The sequence below is a fragment of the Mastigoproctus giganteus genome, chromosome 8, assembly GCF_048544385.1.
Source record: "Mastigoproctus giganteus isolate SK-2022 chromosome 8, ASM4854438v1, whole genome shotgun sequence".
Taxonomy (NCBI): Eukaryota; Metazoa; Arthropoda; class Arachnida; order Uropygi; family Thelyphonidae; genus Mastigoproctus; species Mastigoproctus giganteus.
The window spans coordinates 116,317,634-116,338,478 of NC_143582.1; the positions used below are offsets into that span (position 1 = coordinate 116,317,634).

At 39.9% G+C, this 20,845-nt stretch overlaps 1 protein-coding gene across 3 annotated transcripts in view; it reads right to left on the reverse strand.

Moving 5' to 3' along the window:
• LOC150081781 (opioid-binding protein/cell adhesion molecule homolog) overlaps positions 1-20,845 on the reverse strand; it is a 718,769-nt gene that overhangs the window by 60,231 nt on the left and 637,693 nt on the right. For all 3 annotated transcript variants that reach the window (XM_090379651.1, XM_090379650.1, XM_090379652.1), the window contains exon 9: positions 475-564. In XM_090379651.1, the coding sequence (XP_090235777.1) occupies positions 475-564 (90 nt within the window). The remainder of the gene's footprint in view (positions 1-474; positions 565-20,845) is intronic.

Consider the following 20,845-nt stretch of genomic DNA (forward strand, 5'->3'; position numbering starts at 1 on the left):
TGTCAATGATATACAGGAATTTATGGAGAAAGAGGTTTTGATTTGATTGTAGAAATTTTCTTTTGTTATTAATTATTACTGAAGTAAGTAAGTTGTTAATTACTGAAATAAGTTGCAGTGGTCAAGGCTGACAGCTTGAGGAAATTGAAAGGTCAGCTGCATAGGTATCTATATGAGGAGGAGTCACAGATGCAGTTTATTTTTTAGTATCTTATACTCTGTAAAATAATAACGACAATTGTATGTGAAGAATTCCTTATCCCCACTCTTTGCTTAATTGGTTCCTGATATGTAATCCCATATCAATAGGTATACATTTGTCTTTTCAGCCTATTTCCAAGTACTTCTGAAATTTCAATGTTATAATTTTAAGTAGATAAAATGAATATTAAAAACTTTTCTTCAATGTGTAATTACACTGTTTATTTCACTTTTTTATGAAGCTAAAAATTTCTTATAATTTAATGAACTTACCCTTTCCTATTTGCCTTCTGTGTGGAGGCGATCTGAATGCCACATCATTTCCTTTAGTGAGTGAGTCATCGTGCATTTCATCCTTTTCTCCTTTAAAAAATATCTTTAGTCAATACGTTTTGCAGTAATGATCAGAGAGTAAAAACAATAATTATATTTATAAGTTATATATAAATATATATGTTGCAGCACCTTGTACTACTCTCTTAATTGGTTCCTGATGAAAGAGAAATAGTCTATATATTTATTTTTTTGAGTTAGTATGTTTTTTTCAAAAGAACATCAAATGAATTGGAGAAAACAATGTAGCATAATAGGAGCATTAAGCAAAAATAGTCTTAAATAAGGTCATTAAAAAATAGTGCTTGTAGAGCTACACTTCCCAAATTTTTAATAATTAGCCTACAAATGCCGTTGCACAGTTTTACTGAGTATAGCTATTAAGCAGGCTAGCACACCAGACTAAACTGTGGTTGTTGAAGAAGAGGATCTTATCAAATTTAATGGCAAGATTTTTGTGGGAATCAGCATTTGAAATTGGAATCCTGGACACTTATGACAATTTGATTAGGGTTACTGTGTAAGGAGTGTGATTTGAGCCTTTTCTTGAAATGCTAGTTGGATTGTCAAAGGTGTCTGCAAGGTTAGTGATGATGAACCTTCCTCTTGGGCCGAGAGATGGGTGTTAGCTGGATTGCTGTTATAAATTAAATCCTGCAGTTATAAAAAAAAAGACCCTTCAATTATTTTATGAATTACTGAGGCAATTGCAGTTCGACGATATATGATCCTGCTTGAGGGAAGAGGGCTGAGAGGTATTAAGTAGAGTAACACACTGTATACTGATGATATACTTGTGTTATAATATAAAAATATGACTACACAAAGAGATAGTTAGTAATCACTTCATGATAATGAGGTGAGCTTATATACAAGGGGCAGAGCCATGTCAACCTGTTGGTGCAAGTGGTGTACTGCACCAGGGTGGCAATAACTGTTTGTTTGTTGTTTGTTATTTGGTTTTTAGGAGCATTAGCAACTAAGGCCATATTGCTCCGGGATATGCGATGGTCATTCCCTGACCTTTCCACATCCTTCGTATTTGGTGGTCACGGGCTCGAACCCCAGTCTAATTAAGAAGCGTGTGCTATGCACTGCTGCTCCTGCCCACCCGGCTACGGAGGCGCCTGGCAATAACTAAGAGGCAGTAAAGACCAATGTTCTCTAAACACTAAAAGAGACGGCAAAGACTAAGTAGACTAATAGTTCAATGTATCGAAGAATGTGTTTTGTCATATTTTATATTAACAAATAATTAATTTTAAATTTAAAACTTTTTAAAAATATTTCTCAGCTATCTAACAGAAGGAAATTACTCACTGGTTATGAATACAGAAAAAGAAAAAAAATGAAAAGCGATGAAATAAAAAAAAGCAACAAGTTGGATTACCAGGTTTCTAGACATCCAGCCACAGCCAGGTCCCATTGAATGTCACTTGTCCGAGATGTTGACATTCCAATTCAGCAAGAAACACTAGGTGCTAGTGAAGCAAATTCGGATGAATAGGAAAGTGAAGATCACAATAGTGGTATACAAGATCAACTAATTTCACTTAGTGATCCCGGTAAATGGCCACAAATTTTAAATAATAAAATAAGAATGATGTTAGTAGAAAACAAACCAGAACAATTAAAAAAATTTGATTTTGCAAAAGATAAAGATAATAATATGCTACATTATTTTTAGACCATCCGAATAATTAAATTCATCTGCTGTGCTGTGTGTGTCTTATGTCTGTTAATTGTGCATGTGCTATGGTCGATTTGTCAGTTTTGCTGGATGAAAAACAAAGATAATGACAGAAGAAACTTTTCTATTGGATATTATACTAAAAAATTACAAAACGGTGAACCACTCTCAAGTAATTGGTTACTGTATTCGATTTAGTAAAATGCTGTCTTTTGTTATAATTGTAAATTATTTTTAAATAGTACTGCTTCAGTTCCACTTGTAAATGGTGGATACAAATATTGGCAACATTTAACAAGACATTTGAATATTCACGAAAAAAGCAATATGCATGCTGAATGCACTAACAAATTAATTAATTTGCGTAAAAACTTAGAATTACAAAATACAGTAGATGCAAAGTCTGATAAATCAAGAAAAAATAAGATAGCAATCAGTATTAAAGAGAATTGTTCTTTGCCTTCAATATTTGGCAAAACAAAATTTGTCTTTAAGGTGTACTAATTCAAAATTATTCGATAACAATAATGGAAACTTTTTGCAATTAATACAAGCAATTGCCAAATTTGATTCCACTTTATCAGAACACATCCCACCTTGTTAAAAGGGGGAAAAGAAGTGGGGACCCCCAAGTCAGGATGCCCATCCTGCTCTGAGGATGGGAGGTGATAGTTGGCAGTGGGGCAACCCACCAGGTGAAGGGGGGGGGGCATAGGGAGGGAGAGAGAGACAGAGAGAGACCAACCAACCCAGGTGGAAGGAGTGATGGATCATAGGGAAAGGTATCCCTATGTTGGAACACCTGTGTTGTGCTCTGTCCCACACTGGCCAGGGTTAATCCTACTGACCAGCGTCAGTATCCCACACCATGCTGCCTTGGGAGCCACGGCATAGTGCCTGCTTGGATGGGCAGGAGGTTCCTACTAGTCCACCAGTCAATCCAGATGAGAGGAGAATGGGGGAGACAGGCAATTTTGTCTACTCATAATCCTCCTTCACTCTTTGCTCTCAATTCTGAGTTTATATTTTTTTCTCACATTTTATATTATCTATTTTTTTTTGTTATATATACATATATTTTTCCCCCCACACCTCCATCCTCTTTCTCACACCAGGGGGAGTGCAATGGTATATAGTGTAACTTAATATACTAAAACCTAATAACTAATTTTAAGTAAAGATCGATTGAAAGAAATAAGACCAGGAATTAGTAATTAGATCCAACGTTAGTTTATGTTCTTTTGGACTCCCATACACACACTCTCACTCATTCTTCTGGCATTCATTTCATTTATTCATCTCTTTCTTTTTGCACTGCACTCCCCAAGCACTCCAACTTACTGTTATTTTTCAGTTTAAATGCACCCCCAGCTGCTGCATATCTTACAGGCCTGGGGGGGGGGTGCACTGTGTGTTCTTGTTGTTAGTATTGAGTTCAATTTGAGTTAGTATGTTTAAACTAAATTACTTATTATTAATTGTGTATTCATTCCTTCATTCACTCCCATTTACCATAACACTCATTCACTCTCTCTTGCTCCCTTACTGATCATTCTCTTTCACCAAAACTAGAATTTATTCCCTTTTACCACAATCCCTATTTCCCCTTATTACTTTCCTTCAGTGCCCAGCACACTCATACAGTTCCATCACTCTCATACATTCTTTCATTTAACTCACCCATCTTTCATTCTAAATTGCATCCTCATGCAACCAGCTTAATAATATTATTCAGCTTGGTTGCATCGATCACTGCCTGTGCATCTCCCTCCCCTTCATAATTACTTAGTAAATTTGTAATATTCCATAAATTTGCTATTTAAATAAGCTTAAAATTATTTAACTAAATTTGCATTTTTCACTGTCAGTATTAAGATATTTTCTATATAAAACTGTATACCCATTTTTATAATTCTAAATTACTCAGTTGGGCCTCTGTTTAATGAAGTCCTTTTATAGTGAATTATTTTGAACTCCCCTTGGAAGTTACGTTTAAAATACTTTCCGTTGAGCGAGAAAATTTTCATATAGCGAACGGATTAGGAGAAAATATACTTGGTACGCACTGTTTGCATTTCTGGCCTTCTGGAAATTTAGGCAATTAAAAGGGCTAAAGGGATTACCATTCTACAACTTAGTGGTACCTGGTAAAACCTATCCGACCACAGGTTCCACATATGGAGAAGTCGCGCTGGTCAGCAGTGAGCAGATCAAGGGGTATTCCCAATGTGCTCTGGTCCACCTTCTACTGCAGTGGTGTCCAAACTTTTCCCGTACAGGGGCAATATTCAAAAAAAATTCGAAGTTAGATTTCTTTAGTGTATTCCTTTTTCCATATCTTGTTGCATGTAAAAGTAAAATTAAAAATATTCGAAAATTTTATTAAGTACAATACACAATAACATTTACTGAACAAAACATTTAATGAGAAAATTTTTTTCATAATTAACAAAATTTAAAAGGCTGTTTTAGTTCACTTTCCTGGCGGGCCGTAGGTTTGACACCACTATGAATCAACTGTAAGCGTCCCATTTGAGAATTAGGAGGGAGATTTTCTTTTACCCCGACAAATAATCACCTGTTGTTTCCATAAAGTGCGTCATCCACATTTTTCAGTAATTTTTCCCTATCTTTGTTTACATGGTCACAGTACCTGAATATCCGAATGACACCAATATTTTGGACAGTTTTGAAAAAAAAAAAAAAAAAAAATTCAAATTTAAGAACTAGTGACAATACTGATGACGGGAGAAGGAAAACGAGGACAACGTAGGTATTAAACCTTCTAAATGTGAAATGATGGCATTTGGTGAAAATGAAGTTAGAAAATTGTCAATAAGGTTACAGTTAAATGAAAGAGATACAATTCATGGATTTCAGGAATATCTAACTGAAAAGATGGTTTTGGAAGAATTGAAGCATTTGATGGACACTCTGAGTAGGATACCAATTTCATAGAGTGAATGTGAATAAGGATTTTCACAAGTGAATCTGATTGTCAGCCCAAATAGAGCTTCATTGATGACAAAAACAGTTTCTTCACTACTGTTTCTTAAAATTGTAGGTCCACCGCTGACCTGCTTCAATCCAGCAAAATATGTCGATTCTTGGCTGCTTGGGAATGCATTAAGCAAGAGACACACAAAGAGGAAGAAAAGAAGTTGGCATATGATGTCGGATGAGAACTTAATAAAAATTTGGAATATTCTACAAAAACTTGAAATTATTTTTACTTATTATTTTTTGGGGCCGTAGTCTAACGAAGGACCATTATAATGCCACTCGGTTGTCTGTCTGTCCATCCATCTGTTTGTCACAGCATTGTATCTCTGGAACCACTCAACCTATTGACTTGAAATTTTGCACGGATTTGAACATCATGTGGGCCAACATAATGCCATATTGATCGTTGTTGAAAAAAATTTGTCTGAGAAATGTGGAGGGGTACAAACCACCCACATTTGTAAAATGTGGGTGGAACAAAAATGTTATCAACAACCTATAGCTTATTATACACCTTTGGAAAGAGCTCAATGAGTAGATTTAAAATATAATTTTAAAATATTTTTAAAATTAAAAATGGCAGCGCCAAACAGGAAAATGTGAGTAATTTTCGTGTTTCCGCTGCTAATGGAGCTAAAAATTTAAAAATCACATTAGCTATGCATTATTCGATGTTTATCAAGATTGAAATTATCATTTACTTTTTGTGTTAAAATTAAAAAACCAAATTTTTATTGCACTTCGATAGCATGCTTCTTTGTATTAAGCAACTCTCCTTTTGGTGACAAAAAGGTTGCTAAATAGTTAGTTAATAATTCTGTAAAGGTCATTTATAAATTTTGCGATGAGAAGTATTTTTTAACAATTTTCAAAGCTTTTTTTTTTTTTTTTTTTATGTGAACCCCAAAACATGAGAGGTATTAGAACCTATAGTACTTAGTACCATGCGTGGGTTGGAGGTTGAGAAGACGAAAGAAGATATTTGTTGACATTGGACTTGAACTCCTGTAGATTGTAATTTTCAGGAAATACGTATGAAGGAAGGTTGTTCCAGAAAACAGCAGTTGAATGAATAAATGAGGAAGATGAAAAGTTGGTTCTGTGGGTTTGAAGTTGGACAGTAAATAGATGCTGGCTAGTGGTGGCACGTGTGTTCGGACTGTTTTGAAAGAGAGAGCGGGAATTATAGAAGCCAATTCAGAAGAACAGTGCCCATGGAAGTATCTGTAGAAGCGCATGCAGAAGAAACAGTACGTCTATGAGAAAGCGAGTGGAGAGACTCTGTTAGAGATCAATCATTAATTAACCTAACTGCCCTCTTCTGAATGGAATCAAGAAGCCTGAGAGAAGTTTTGGGGGCACCAGCCCAGATGTGGGAACAATATTCCATGGCAGGGCGGATTTGTGATTTATACAGAGTGAGCAGCTGTTTGGAAGAAAAGTAATGCCGAGAGCGAAAGAGAAAACCAAGTTTTTTAGATGCAGAGGAAGCAATATTTGTAATGTGCTTGTGCCAAGAGAGATTAGAAGTCAGGGTAATCCCCAAAAGAGATATATAATTTTTCTTAGAAATTGGAGTGTCACCAAAGATAAGCATAGGAGCAGAAGAATCCTTTTTGCGAGATATAAAACAAGACTGAGTTTTAGAAGGGTTGAAATCAACTAAGCTGTCTTTACCCCACTGGAGAATTACCTGAGGATCGGCATTTAAGGAATTGGTAGCAGATTTTCGAGAAGTTGAAGCTGATTGAGCAGGACAAGGTTTCTTAAAATGGAAAGTGGAATGCAATGTGCTATCATCGGCAAAACTATGGATAGGATTTCCAGTCAATGGAAGAAGGTCATTAATATACAAGAGGAAAAGAGTGGGGGAAAGAACTGAACTTTGGGGGACACCGGCATTAGTGGAGAAGTCAGAAGACAGAGAGCCATCTACCATCACCCTCAGTGAGTGATTAGAGAGAAAACTGGATAACCGATTACTAAAAACAGTTGGCAAACCATAAGATGGAAGCTTGTTTAGAAGACCTTTATGCCAAACACGATCAAAAGCCTTTGAGATGTCAAGAGCAACTACTTGCGTTTCACCGAACCTTTCCATTGAATTAGTCCATAAATGGAAAACATAAGCCAGAATATCACCAGTGGATCGACACTGATGGAATCCATACTGGCGATCGTTGATCAGACAGAAGGTTTCTAGGTAGTTTAAGAGTTGGCGGTTAATTGATTTCTAAATTACTTTAGAAAGAGTAGAAGTAATTGCAACTGGACGATAATTGGATGGGAGGGATTTGTCACCCTTTTTAAGAACTGGTTGGATATGAGCAAATTTCCAAGCAGAAGGAAAAACACCTTTGGAATAAGAAAGTGAAAAAAGGCGGCAAAGAATAGGAGTAATTTCAGGAGCACAGTTTTTGAGACCAAGTGGAGAAATACCATCAGGATCTGGAGCTTTCTTAGCATCAAGATTCATAAAAATCCTTCTGATATCCTTTTGACGGAAGACCACAGGAGGAATTGAATGGAGCGTGTTGGGAATGGTGGGAAGTGTTTTACCAAGGTCATTAATACATGAGCTGGAAGAAAAATGGGATGCTAGCAGGTCAGCTTTATCCTTGGCTGAAGTGACAACAGAACCATCTGGTTTGGACAGAGGTGGGGGGCAGAGATGAGCAAAAGTTGTGGCCAATAGCTTTGGTGAAGTTCATATTTCCATTATTTCTCTAGTTATATGTTAGGTTTTTTTTTTTTTTTTTTATTTAATTTTGATTAAATAAAAACTGTATGATTAGGATTGTCCGGTATTCTTGTAGGTAAATGAACAATCTGTGCTAGGTCATTAGTAATTGTTTCAGCAGGCTAAGAGTATTCTACTCTTAGCCTGCTGAAACTCTAGTTTGGACTGATTAATAACTGCTTTACAATTGTTGCGAGCTTTGGTGTAGGCAGAAAATGAAACTAAACTGAAGAATTAGAAATAAGCCAATTAAGATATGCAACATTCTTCTCTTGAACAGCCTTAGCACATTTATTGGAAAACCAAGGTTTAGATAAAGGACGAGATTTTAAAGTGGAGTGTGGGATAAAGGATTCCATTCCTGCAAGAATAATTTCACTGACACAATCTAAGCAAACGTTGACATCAGAAGTGTTGAAACAGTAATCCGACCAAGGAAAAGAAGAAAAGAAGTCTCGCAGGTCATCCCATTTTGCATTCTTGTAATGCCAAACAATACGAGGTTGGAAATAGCCATGAGATAAATGTCCCATTGGAAAAGAGACAATCACCAAATTGTGATCTGAAGTGCCTAAAGGACCTCTCACTTCGACCGTGTACTTAGAAGGGTTGTTTGTGAAAAAAGATCAAGCGTATTGGCTGTATGATTAGGATTGTCCGGTATTCTTGTAGGTAAATGAACAATCTGTGCTAGGTCATTAGTAATTGCAAAAGCCTCAGCATCTCGACCTGCTGGGTCGGTGTGACTAGAAAACGGAAGCCAGCTAGAGTTGTGAACATTAAAATCACCAAGGAAAATTACCTCACTGTTAGGAAAGTTGGACTGGAGAAAGTCAAGTTGCAAAGAGAGGAAGTCAAAGAGCTCCAAGTGATTAGTGGAGTTGGGAGAACAGTAGAGACAACAGATGAATTTGACACAATGAGGTAGAGAGATTTTAAGCCACAGAAGATCAAAGAGAGGAGATTCTAAACTGCCAAGTCTCTGTCAGGGAATATCAGAATGGACATATGCACAAGTACCACCTTTGAGGCGAAAGGAATCATACAGCGAATAATTTGGGCATCTGAGATGTGCAGTAGTTGAATCAACTGATAACTGAGATTCTAACAGAAAACGTACATGGGGTTTGGCAGACTGCAAGTGGAAATGGACATCATTGAGATTAGAATTGAGACCACATATATTTGTGAAATGAATTAGGAAGTGCTTGGGAGGTTTAGATCTTTTCGCAGATAAGCTTGCTCTATTAGTTTGACAATTCATGGTGTATTCAATAGTAAGAAAAAGTGGGTGGGACATGCTATATGACGTAATGAAATTTTTGGATATGGCGTACACGTGGTAAGAATATACCCAGATCCTTGACATAACCTGGCCTCAATAATGCTCCCCGCATACACACTACTCAGACTCCATCCAGTCACTATCTGGCAGAGTAGAGGTAGCAAGATTATACACTAGCTGATCCAGAAGCCTCCTAGAGAGTTACCAATAGGTTCGGTCCGGTGTGCTAACTAGCGGCCGGCCTGCGAACACCGTTTTAGAGCTGTACCCTCGAAATGTAAGGAATATTGGATCTCGCCACAATGTTCATCATAACCTCAAAAGTCATCAATCATACTGCATGATGGAAGAGATAGGGAAGGGTTGACCGGAACGTAGCTCTAGAGACTAAACATGGGTTCCACCACTTCAAGCCTCCAATAAGCAAAGTGGTGGTATTTCACTGGTTGATGAGAGTCATCTACCACTTAGTACTGCCTGGTAACACGGAGGGGCGGCATTCCTCCATGTGGTGTGGGCACCACACCTCGACCCCTGCTTACGTTGGTTCACACCTGGGTGGTCACCCATCATGTACTTGTGCATGGAGGTTATACCCAGGATTACTAACAGTCCCACCATCGTGAAGGTGCAAGCAGAGGATTTGGCTGTCACAGACCATCTGGACTTCGCCGAAATTGACTTGAGTGTCACCCGAATATCAGTTCCATCAGCGTTTTAGACTCCCAGGTGACAAGTACAGCTTGTCTGGCATATCTGAGAGAATGTCTGTGACAACCTCAAGCTGCAGTTGTCCCAGCAAGGAGGTACTCAGAGAGCCAGTGTTGAGGCGGCAATGGTGGGGAGGCACCTGCACAAAGGATTGCATGGCTCTCACCTGCCAGTTGCTTCTACTCCAAGACTTTAATCGCTTCCCCAGGTTGACGTTGGAGTCGCTTCCTCCACCCTTGGAGAGAACGTTTTCATTAGTTCCTCAGTTTTAGGCCAAGCAGGGGTTCTAGAAATTTTTTCAGTTATCATAAAGCTCTTATTTGAGATACTAAACTAATGACCATTCGTGACTATGGACCCTTCATCCTGAGTGCCCGGCACTCAGTAGTTGACTGATTTATTTACTTATTTTACTCATATTTTACTTATTTTTTTTATATACTTAAATAATAAATTTACACTTAATAAACTGTGTTAATATACTAAATTTGTTGTATATTATCCCAAAAACATTACTACAAAAGTAAAAATATCAAGAAAAAAAAAAAAAAAAAACAGTACTTTTCATATCCTTTTAATTTACAATTTTTCCTGATAGCAAAAAATGAGTACCGGCACCTATTTTTCTACAAAAAAATAGTACTGGGTAGCAGTAACCCCAGAGTAATGTACCAACTGTGTGGTACTACACTCAGGGTAGTAGAGAATGAAAAGGACCTGGTGGTAATTGTGCAGTCAGATATGAAGTTTTTTGATCTGGCTGAGACAAACTGCAAGAGTAGCTCATGATGTTTTGGCAATGATATACAGAAATTCTGCTAGCAGGGATAAGGAGGTGATTATCCCCTTGTATAAGGCAATGTTCAGGCCACACCTTGAGGACTGCTACATACAGGTCTGGAGGCCTCATTTTAAGAAGGATGTACAGCTGCCGGAATAAGTACAGAGAAGGGCAACAAGATTGGTGAGTGGAACAAAAGGTTGCTCTTACGAAGAAAGACTTATTAAGTTCAGCAAATTGCAACATGTGGAGACTAGGCACCCGCGAGGTGATCTAATCATGGCGTATATGGCCGTGAATGGTTTGAACAAGCTCAATATTGATGGGATTATTCCTCTTGCTCAGATTACTCACCTGAGGGGATATAAATTCAAATCGAGGAAATACAATTGTAGAATAGATGTGCAGAAGTTCACCTTTAGTCAGCAGGTGGTTGATAGTTGGAATAAACTTCCATCTGGCGTAGTGGAGATTGGAAACTTAAATAAGTTCAAGGCAGAACTAGACAACAAGCATTTGGAGTGAATGGATGGGTGAAATGGGAAGGGTTTTTTTTGGCTGATGCTATATATGCTTGCTTTGCTAATGCATATGTGTTCTTGTCCTTTTGGAAGGCGGCCAATTTTTATAGTTATTAACTGCATTCTTGGTATATCATAAATTATACATTCATAGAGAATATGTGCCCAATCTTCACTCTCACAACACAGGTACAGTTAGGGTCATCAGTCAGCTCTAATGAAACTAATATTGTGTCTATAGGGAGCCGTGACTTGTCTTGTCAATTTAAAGCTTGTAAGGAGTCCAGGAGCAATCCACTTTAATGGGTTTGGGCTAACCATTGCAACCCGTGGCAAAAACCTTTTGGTAATAGCAATATTTGGTAATATTTTCTTTCTCTCATCCTTGATGATATTGGCTGTGTCAAGAGCCATCCCCAGAAATTCTGTGGGTGCCCTTCCTGAGTCTATAATATAAGCCTCTTTTGGCTATTTACAAATAAAGTGGGAGAGCACCAGTGAGCACTTGCAGTGCCGGTGTGCTCACAATGCATCATGCCCTGATGATAGTAAGGAGTATTGTTCTCTGAATTGTCTCTAGATTGTTCCTGTTTCTGACTACGATTGTGTTGGTAAACCAGCTACAGACCAGCTCCATAGGATAAGACAGGCAAGAAAACTGTTCGGTATATGTTTGCCAGGGTCTTTCTTTTGAGCCTCCAGTTAGCCCTACTGATCCTAATCACGCCTACATAGTTTCTCACTTTTTTTGCCAAGTATGCCAAATGGGGATAAAAGGTTAAATTTAAGTTACTAATAAAAATAAAAAGTTAATTTTTAGTTCTGATATCATTTTTATGGTTATTATATTAATTTTAATTTGAGTGGGTCTCCTTAGATTTCCTTTCAAAAGTATATATTTAGTTTTTTCCAGTGATATCCTGAGCACATGCATTTGTGCCCACTCCTGCAGTTGCATGAGGGCGGCATTTGATATTTGATATACAACCACTCTTGTGTTTTCTTTTAAGAATCGAATTGTCTGCAGAGGCTATGCTTTCCACTGGGCCAAAATCCAAGGCCGGGAATTCATCTAGAACAATTGTCCAGAAGAAATGGCCAAGAATTGAGTCCTGTGGGAAATCTTTATTCATAGGGCATGTCAACTCCTGGAACCCTGTATGAACCGAGACACTTCTGTCTTTAAGGTAGCTGTTTATTACTTGATAGAGGTTTTGTGGGACATTTGTCTGGCGGAATCTCCTAAGGCAGAGCCTCCTATGCCACCAGAATGAGTCAAATGCCCCTTGAAATTGTTAACATATATTTTTCCTCTGTGTTTTTTATTGCTGTGAGTAGGTGGTACATGGTTTGTTTGTTTGTTGTTGGGTTTTATTGGCGCATTAGCGACTAAGGCTATAATGTGCCACAACCAGGTGATATATAAAAATTTTTGTTTCACTGACCTAATTACTTAGGTCACCATGTCAAATTATAAAATAACAAAGGTATAAAATGCAAAAAGATAAATCAATAAAGAAATAACAATAACAAGTAAATATTAAATAAAAGTAAAAACCTTTATTGATTTATAAAAGCTAAAAATAGCAGACACATGGTCATTGTCAGATAAAATCTGACAGTGTATAAGGCTCAGTCAGATGATTAAAAGCAGTAAAACGGATATTACTAAAATCTGGACAGTCAACTAAAATGTGTATAATAGATAAAATTGTGCCACAAGACTCACACATAGGAGGGTCATCAGCCCTCAGCAAAAAAGAATGTGTCAAATGACTATGTCCTATGCTGGTCTGGGCAAGAACAACTTCCTTCTTACGATTCCTGCACAGACTAGACTGCCACGGTTCAATTACAGGCTTTATATGATATAATTTATTCGCAGTCTGTCTATTCCACGAATCCTGCCATTGGGAGTGTATTTTCTCGTGTATTATTTGGCTGTAGTCTGTATAGGGGACTGACAGGCAGCGATTATTACTAGGAATTGCTGATTTGGCTGCGGTGTCAGCCAAATCGTTTCCCATAATCCCAATGTGGCTGGGAATCCAGCAGAAGAGGATATCACATTCACGTTCATGGAGAAAGTGAATCTTCTGCTGAATGCTAGACAGAACTGGATGAGAATTATATCTCACAGTTATTAAAGCCTGTAACACGCTGAGAGAGTCAGAATATAAAATGAACCGTTGGTATTGGCATTTACTGATGTGATCCAAGGCTAACCCAATTGCGTGCAGCTCTGCAGTAAATATGCTGCATTCAGAGGGAATCTGCTCTGATGTAGTGCTGTCTGTAAAGACAGCAGCAGATCCCACATATGATTCCGACTTCGAACCGTCTGTGTAAACTGGCGCGAAGTCAGAATGTTCAGCTCGGTGTGCTGAATAAAGCTGCAGGTAGATTGATGATGGAGTGTCCGAATTTCCCCAATTTCTAAGGGATAAGTCACATGCCGGGACATGAGCATGCCAGGGTGGAAGGGGTTGCTTTGGTGTTTGGGTAACCTTGTCTACCTTGATATTAAGTTCTTTGAGTAGCTCTTGGAGATGAATACCAAAAGAACGATTGGCAATCTTACGGGTATTGTACAAATTTTCCCATCGTGGCTCAAAAACGAATGGCCATGTCGGATGGTCTGGCAGGGATTTCAGTTTTAAAGCGTACTTTAAAGACAACTGCTTACGTCGAAGCGATAACGGTGGTTCGTTTGCTTCGACGTATAAACTCTGGACAGGAGATGTTCTATATGCTCCAGTAGCGATACGGAGAGCCTGATGATGGACAGGGTCCAGCCATCGAAGGGCACTGTCTCTGGCTGAAGAATATACCCGGGACCCATAATCTAATTTGGACCGCACAAGTGCACGGTAAAGCCGTAGAAGGGTGTATCGGTCTGCACCCCATGATGTAGAGGAGAGCGAGCGGAGAATATTAAGGCCTCTTGTGCACTTTGTGCGGAGCTGACGGATTTGATCCAGAAAGGTCAGCTTTTTGTCAAATCTGAGTCCCAAGAATTTTGTGTCCGCTGCTACTGGAATAGCATTTTATCCGAGCCTTAATTCAGGTTCAGGATGAAGATTACGCTTATGACAAAAATGTACACAAACGGTCTTCTCCGGGGAGAACCTGAAGCCATTTGCAAGTACCCAGGAGTTGAGGCGATCAATGGCTTTCTGCAGTTGTCTTTCAATAACCCTCATGTTGCATGACTGACAAAATATGCTAAAGTCATCAACATAGAGGGCACTGTTTACAGTTGGAGGAAGTTGTTCTGTGATGGAATTTACTTTGATGGCAAAAAGCGTGACACAATACTGATCCTTGTGGTACTCCCTCCTCTTGGCTGAAGGGATGAGAGAGTGAGGATCCCACACGAACTTGGAAAGATCGATTGGCTAAAAAGTTATTAATAAAAATGGGGAGTTGCCCCCTAAGACCAAGGCTATGCAGATCTTTTAAGATGCCAAATCTCCAAGTTGTGTCATACGCTTTCTCCATATCAAAGAACACCGACACCAAGTGTTCGCGTTTTAGGAAAGCATCCCGGATGAATGTCCAGTCTAATAAGATGGTCCAAAGTGGACCGGTTCCTTCGGAAACCACACTGAATGTTGGAGAGAAGGTCATTTGATTCTAAGTACCACATTAAACGAGAATTAACCATTCTCTCCAGGATTTTACACAGACAGCTAGTCAGAGCAATAGGATGATAATTGGTAGTGAATTTCGGATCCTTTCCTGGCTTAGAAAAGGCAAGAACGATTGCCTTGCGCCAGGAATCCGGTTGGTTGGTTGGTTGGTTGGTTTGGTTTTTTTGGCGCATCAGCAACTGAGGCTATAATGCGCCAAATACCGGTCATATTATAAACAGTTAAAACATTCAGTGACCTAAGTAGTTAGGCCACCATGTCCAGATATATAATAACAGGTATATAAAAAATAAACCAATAAAGAGATAACAATAACATAAATTTTAAATACAATTAAAAACTTTTGTTGATTTAAAATAGTTAAAAACAGCAGACACGTTGTCATTGTCAGATAAAATCTGACTGAGTGTATAAGGTTCAGTCAGATGATTAAAAGCGGTAAAACGGGTGCTGCTAAAATCTGGACAGTCAATTAAAAGGTGTCTAATCGTTAAAATTGTGCCACAGGACACACACATAGGAGGGTCATCAGCCCTCAGCAGAAACGAATGAGTTAAATGACTGTGTCCTATGCGGGTCCGGGCAAGAACAACTTCCTCCTTACGATTCCTGTGCAGACTAGACTGCCACGGTTCAATTACAGGCTTTATATGATATAATTTATTCGCAGTCTGTCTATTCCACGAATCCTGCCATTGGGAGTGTATCTTCTCGTGTATTATTTGCCTGTAGTCTGTATATGGGACTGACAGGCAGCAGTTATTATTGGGAATTGCTGATTTGGCTGCGGCGTCAGCCAAATCATTTCCCGTAATCCCAATGTGGCTGGGAATCCAGCAGAAGCGGATATCATATTCACGTCCACAGAGGAAGTGAATCTTCTGCTGAATATTAGACAGAACTGGATGAGGATTATATCTCACAGATATTAAAGCCTGTAACATGCTAAGAGAGTCGGAATATAAAATGAACCGCTGGTATTGGCATTTACTAATGTGATCCAAGGCTAACTCAATTGCGTGCAGCTCTGCAGTAAATATGCTACATTCAGAGGGAATCTGCTCCAATGTAGTGCTGTCTGTAAAGACAGCAGCAGATCCAGGAATTCAGAAACTGCCCTTCAATAAAGATTCTGTTATATAGAAAGAGCAGATAATCCACAGATTTTGGTGAAAGATGTTTAATCATTTCATAATGGATGCCATCTGGTCCAACAGCACTTGCTCTGGAAAGAGCAAGGGCTCTTTTCAGTTCCTGCATAGTAAATTCCCCATTGTAGGGATAGATGCTCTTAGACTTAAAATTAAGTGCTTCTTTTTCTAGTTTATGTTTCAGGACCAGGAACTCTGGGGAATACGAAGATGTTGCAGAGATGTTAGAGAATGTTTCCCCAAGAGAGTTGGCTATTGCAGTTGGATCTGCAATAGTGCATCCATTATAATCTAGGATTGAAGAAGGGTGGGATGTATATTTTCCCTTCATTTTCCGGATTTTATCCCAGACTACCTTAGAGTCGGTAGACTGGTTAATGGATGATGTAAAATGGATCCATGATTCCTTTTGACTCTGATGGCGGATATAGCGTGCTTTGGCTCGTGCACTTTAAAGGCTATAAGGTTGGTCGTGGTAGGATATCGGCGGAATATCCCCCACACTTTGTTTTGAGCCTTTTTTGCTGCTGTGCATTGTGAATTCCACCAAGGTTTGGGAAATGGTGGAAACCGGGCAGATGTTTTTGGAACAGCATTCGCAGCTGCTTGGACGATAGTTTCTGAGATGTACGTTACTGCATCATTGATAGGCTCCTGACTGATGGTGCTGAGATCAAAATTTGCCTGATGTTGGAAGGCAGACCAGTCAGCCTGATCAATCTTCCACCGTGGTAACCTGAAAGGAAGACACGGTCTCCCACTGTGTAACGAGGTTATCACAGGGAAGTGATCACTTCCGTATGGATTCTCCTCCACTTCCCAAGTGAGTGAAGGGGAGCAGATAGAGAGATCAATGGCAGAAAAAGTACGGGTAGGCATGTGGAAGAAGGTGTTTGTTCCAGTATTTAGAAATGAAAGGTCATTGTCATTGAGCATACACTCTATGACCCGTCCCCTCCAATTGATGTTAGCACTACCCCACAGGGTGTTATGTCCATTAAAATCCCCGAGAAGTAAGAAAGGGGGAGGAAACTGCGTTACAAGATCATCAAGGTCTTCCTGGGAGATGTCAGTCCCAGGTGGCAAATAAATAGAGCACACAGTTAATAAAAATCCCACTGAAAGGCGAATTGCAACAGCCTCTATGCAGGTTGTAACTAGCAAAGGCTGAACTGGGGTCTGGTTGCCCACAAGGATAGCCACTCCTCCATGAGCAGGACCATCCGCAATTCTATCCTTACGAAACATTGTGATGTTATGCAAGGTGGGATCATCATTTGCCTTTAGATAAGTCTCCTGCAAGCAAAAGCAAACTGGCTCGTGCTTTTGCAGGAGGGCCTTGATGTCATCAGTATTTCGCCGGAATCCACGACAATTCCATTGTAGGAATTTAGCCATTATTTTGACTTGGTGGGTCCATCAGGCGGCTTCCGAGGTGCTGAGGGCTTTATTTTGTCACTCTTGGATTTATCTTTTTTGGGGAAGAAAGGACGCTGTCCGACGTCCATTTCTTCCTCCGCAAAGAGTTCCAAGACTGATTCATCCGGTACCTCCTTGTTCTCTACATCCATTGTTTCTGGTATCACGGATGACTCTTCTGAAGTTTTTGGCTTTTCTTTACCACTTGGTTTTGGTAGTGGTGGAGCACTAGGAGGTACGGATATAGGAGTGGCAACTGACTGTGTTTTTTTGGTGGGCTTTTGTGAACTCAATAAATAGCGAGCAATCGGGGTAAATGACTCTCTTGGTGGTATAGTCATCTCAGTTTGTGTCCCGATAGTGCACTTTGCAGAAACCTTCTGGGCATATGAAGGTTTCCTGCTATTTATTGGTTGGATAAGTTTTCTGGCCTCTGGGTAGGAGATATTCAGCTCTGTTTTCAGTTTTTGTATTTCTTTTTCATCCTTCCACCGCTGGCATGCTCTAGAGTAGGCGGGGTGCTCTCCTTGGCAATTGACACAGATCGGTTTTGGAGCTGAACATTCCTTGCTCTCGTGGTCTTTAACACCACATCGAGCACAGGCAGGGTTACCACGACAAGATGTTTGTGAGTGGCCGTATTTTTGGCATCTAAAACACCGCAGTGGGTTTGGGATATAAATCCTCACTGGGCAGTTTAGATAGCCTGCCTTTATGGAACTTGGAGGCCGTGGGGTGTTAAACGTGAGGATAAGAACTCGGGTAGGGACGAGATTCCCATCCTTTCTCATTGATATTCTTTTGACAGCCGTCACTCCTTGTTCTTTCAATTCGGAGCAGATCTCTTCTTCAGAAACATGAAGAAGGTCCCACTCTGAAATGACACCACGGGAAGAGTTCAAAGTTTTGTGGGGGGTTACGATGATAGGTATTCCCCCTATTGATGTGGCGTTCAGGATTTTTTCTGCCTGTTTAACATTTGTAGCTTCGACCAAAAGGTCGCCAGAACGCAGTCTTTTTTACAGATTTTGGTGAACCTGCCAACCCTTCTAATCCTTTCTGGATGAAGAAGGGTGACATCTTTCCAATGGACTGCTCTCCGGTAGAATGGAGAATGAGGAAAAGCGGTGTCACTGATGGTGGTGGTGGTATTTCCTCAGTTCTGGCTCTTTTTGCAGAAGTGTTATCTGCGTCATGATCTCGATTAGGTAGGGGCCTTGTTGGGGCCCCAGAAGAAATGGGATTTAAATTACTCATAGGAGTAAAGAGAAAGTGTCTGATGCCTAAGTACCTCACCCACCACGGAGCCCTACAAGGGGGCGCCCACTCGTGAACTAGCAGGTACTGCGTACACGAATGGGACGCCGAGTTCGCTTAGAACACCATACTCATGTTACCAATAAGTCTTTATCCCGTCCCAGGACCAAAGGGAGGGAGACTTATTGGAATGCAGTTGACCCTTGCAGTAAAAACCACCCGCCGATTGATCCCAGTCGGGCCGGTCCGAGACCACCTGTCTTGTCGAAGCAGGGGCCAAAGTGGTGTATTAAGGCTGGGCCCCTCAACCACCAGGATCCCCCTTTCTGGATTCCACGGGTCGCGGCGCACGGCTGCACACGCCGGATTCCACAGATGTAACCCTGGAACCAAGGTATGGGCGTTAGATCCCAGTGATGCTAATCTGGAAACCCAGCAGCATCACTGGGAGGTCCCCTCACCACGTACAGGTGCCCAAGTTGAGGGGGGTGGTACATGGCATCCTCCATAGAGTTGGCCTGTTTAAATCCATACTGATTATTTGAATGGCATCCTGCTTTGTAGTAGTAGTAGTATGTTGAGAATCCATTGTAAATTAATCCTTCACATACTTTTCCCATTATTGGGAGTTTGATTTTGATTTGGTAGTTGTTGGCGCATTGGCTTCTGTAGCCATATTGCGCCTCCCAAGGTTTTTGCAGTACTTTGATCCAAACCCGAGGCGGGAATCGAACCCGCGACCTTTGGGTTGCCGGGTAGGTACTTTACCCACTCGGCTAGCCCGGTCGGCCATTATTGGGAGTAGAGCTATAGGTCTACATGATTTGGGTTCCTTGGAAGGTTTCTCAGGGTTCTTTAAATTGAGCCTGAGTACAGCTATTTTCGAAATTTTGAGGAATTTTCCTTCTGTCAGGCAGTGATTATAAGATTTATTAGTTTATCAGGTTACAATTTCAGCAATTTTTTTTTATTATTTCCAGGAGGTCAAATTCAGGGCATTTATTGATTTTTGTTTTAAGCTGCTTGTAATTCTTCTATTATAAATAGAAGCTCTATGGTGGCATTTTAAAAGTTTGTGTTCTCATTGAGGCTGGGGAATAATCCAGACTGATAATAGTACCCATATCAGGTACTATTATCAGTCTGGATAATAGTACCTAATATATTATTAACAGACTCTGCCTGACAGGCATTCTGTGTGATATCAGACATTCAGTCTAAAACATTGATGGATCCAATATCTTTCAATTTCAGAAGATTTAGGAAATGTCTGGTTAGCTTGCCTCCCTAAAATCCACTCATACACACATTCTCGATGGTAAGCCCTGTTACATCACTTAGATGGCAATGAACGTGTAGAGTGGTGCTCTTCAAGATGCTTGGTCAGCATGAAGAGGAAAAGACCAAACCCTCCAGCAGGACATCATGACGAAACAAATGGCCCTCAGTCCCCAGTGGCTTTCACTACCACCTCTTACAGCAGTGAGAGAATCAGAGTGGAAGCAGAGGGTGCATAAGAATCTCTGGGTACGACCAGGCTGTCATGAATGGAAACTGAACTTGGCCTGTTACAATGTAAGATCGCTCATCGGAGAAGGAAGGATACTAGAGCTGGAAAAGGAATTAGAAAATGTGAATTGGAACATCACTGGCTGAGAGAAGAAGAAAAAATGAATCACTTATAAGTTTATCAAGTGGAAATCTGCTGTACACCAATGGAAACAGTGAAAGGAGTGAAGGTCGAGTTGACTTTCTGGTCTATAGAGATAGAAATAAAAACATTTTGGAATTCAAAAGTACATCACCGAGGGTTTCAAGACTACTACTCAGGATTTCTAAGAGGTACAAGCTAAAGATTATAATGATTTATGCACCAACATCAATACATGATGATGAAGAGGTTGAAGAAATGTACACTGAAATTGAGAATCTCCTAGATGAGCAGAAAACCCACTACACTATCATTATGGGGGACTTCAATGCTAAGGTTGGAAAGAGACAAAACAGCGCAGAAAAGAGAAATATAGGAAATTTTGGAATTGGTGAAAGAAATGAAAGAGAAGAAAGACTTGTGGAATTTGCAGAATCTCGAGGAATGTC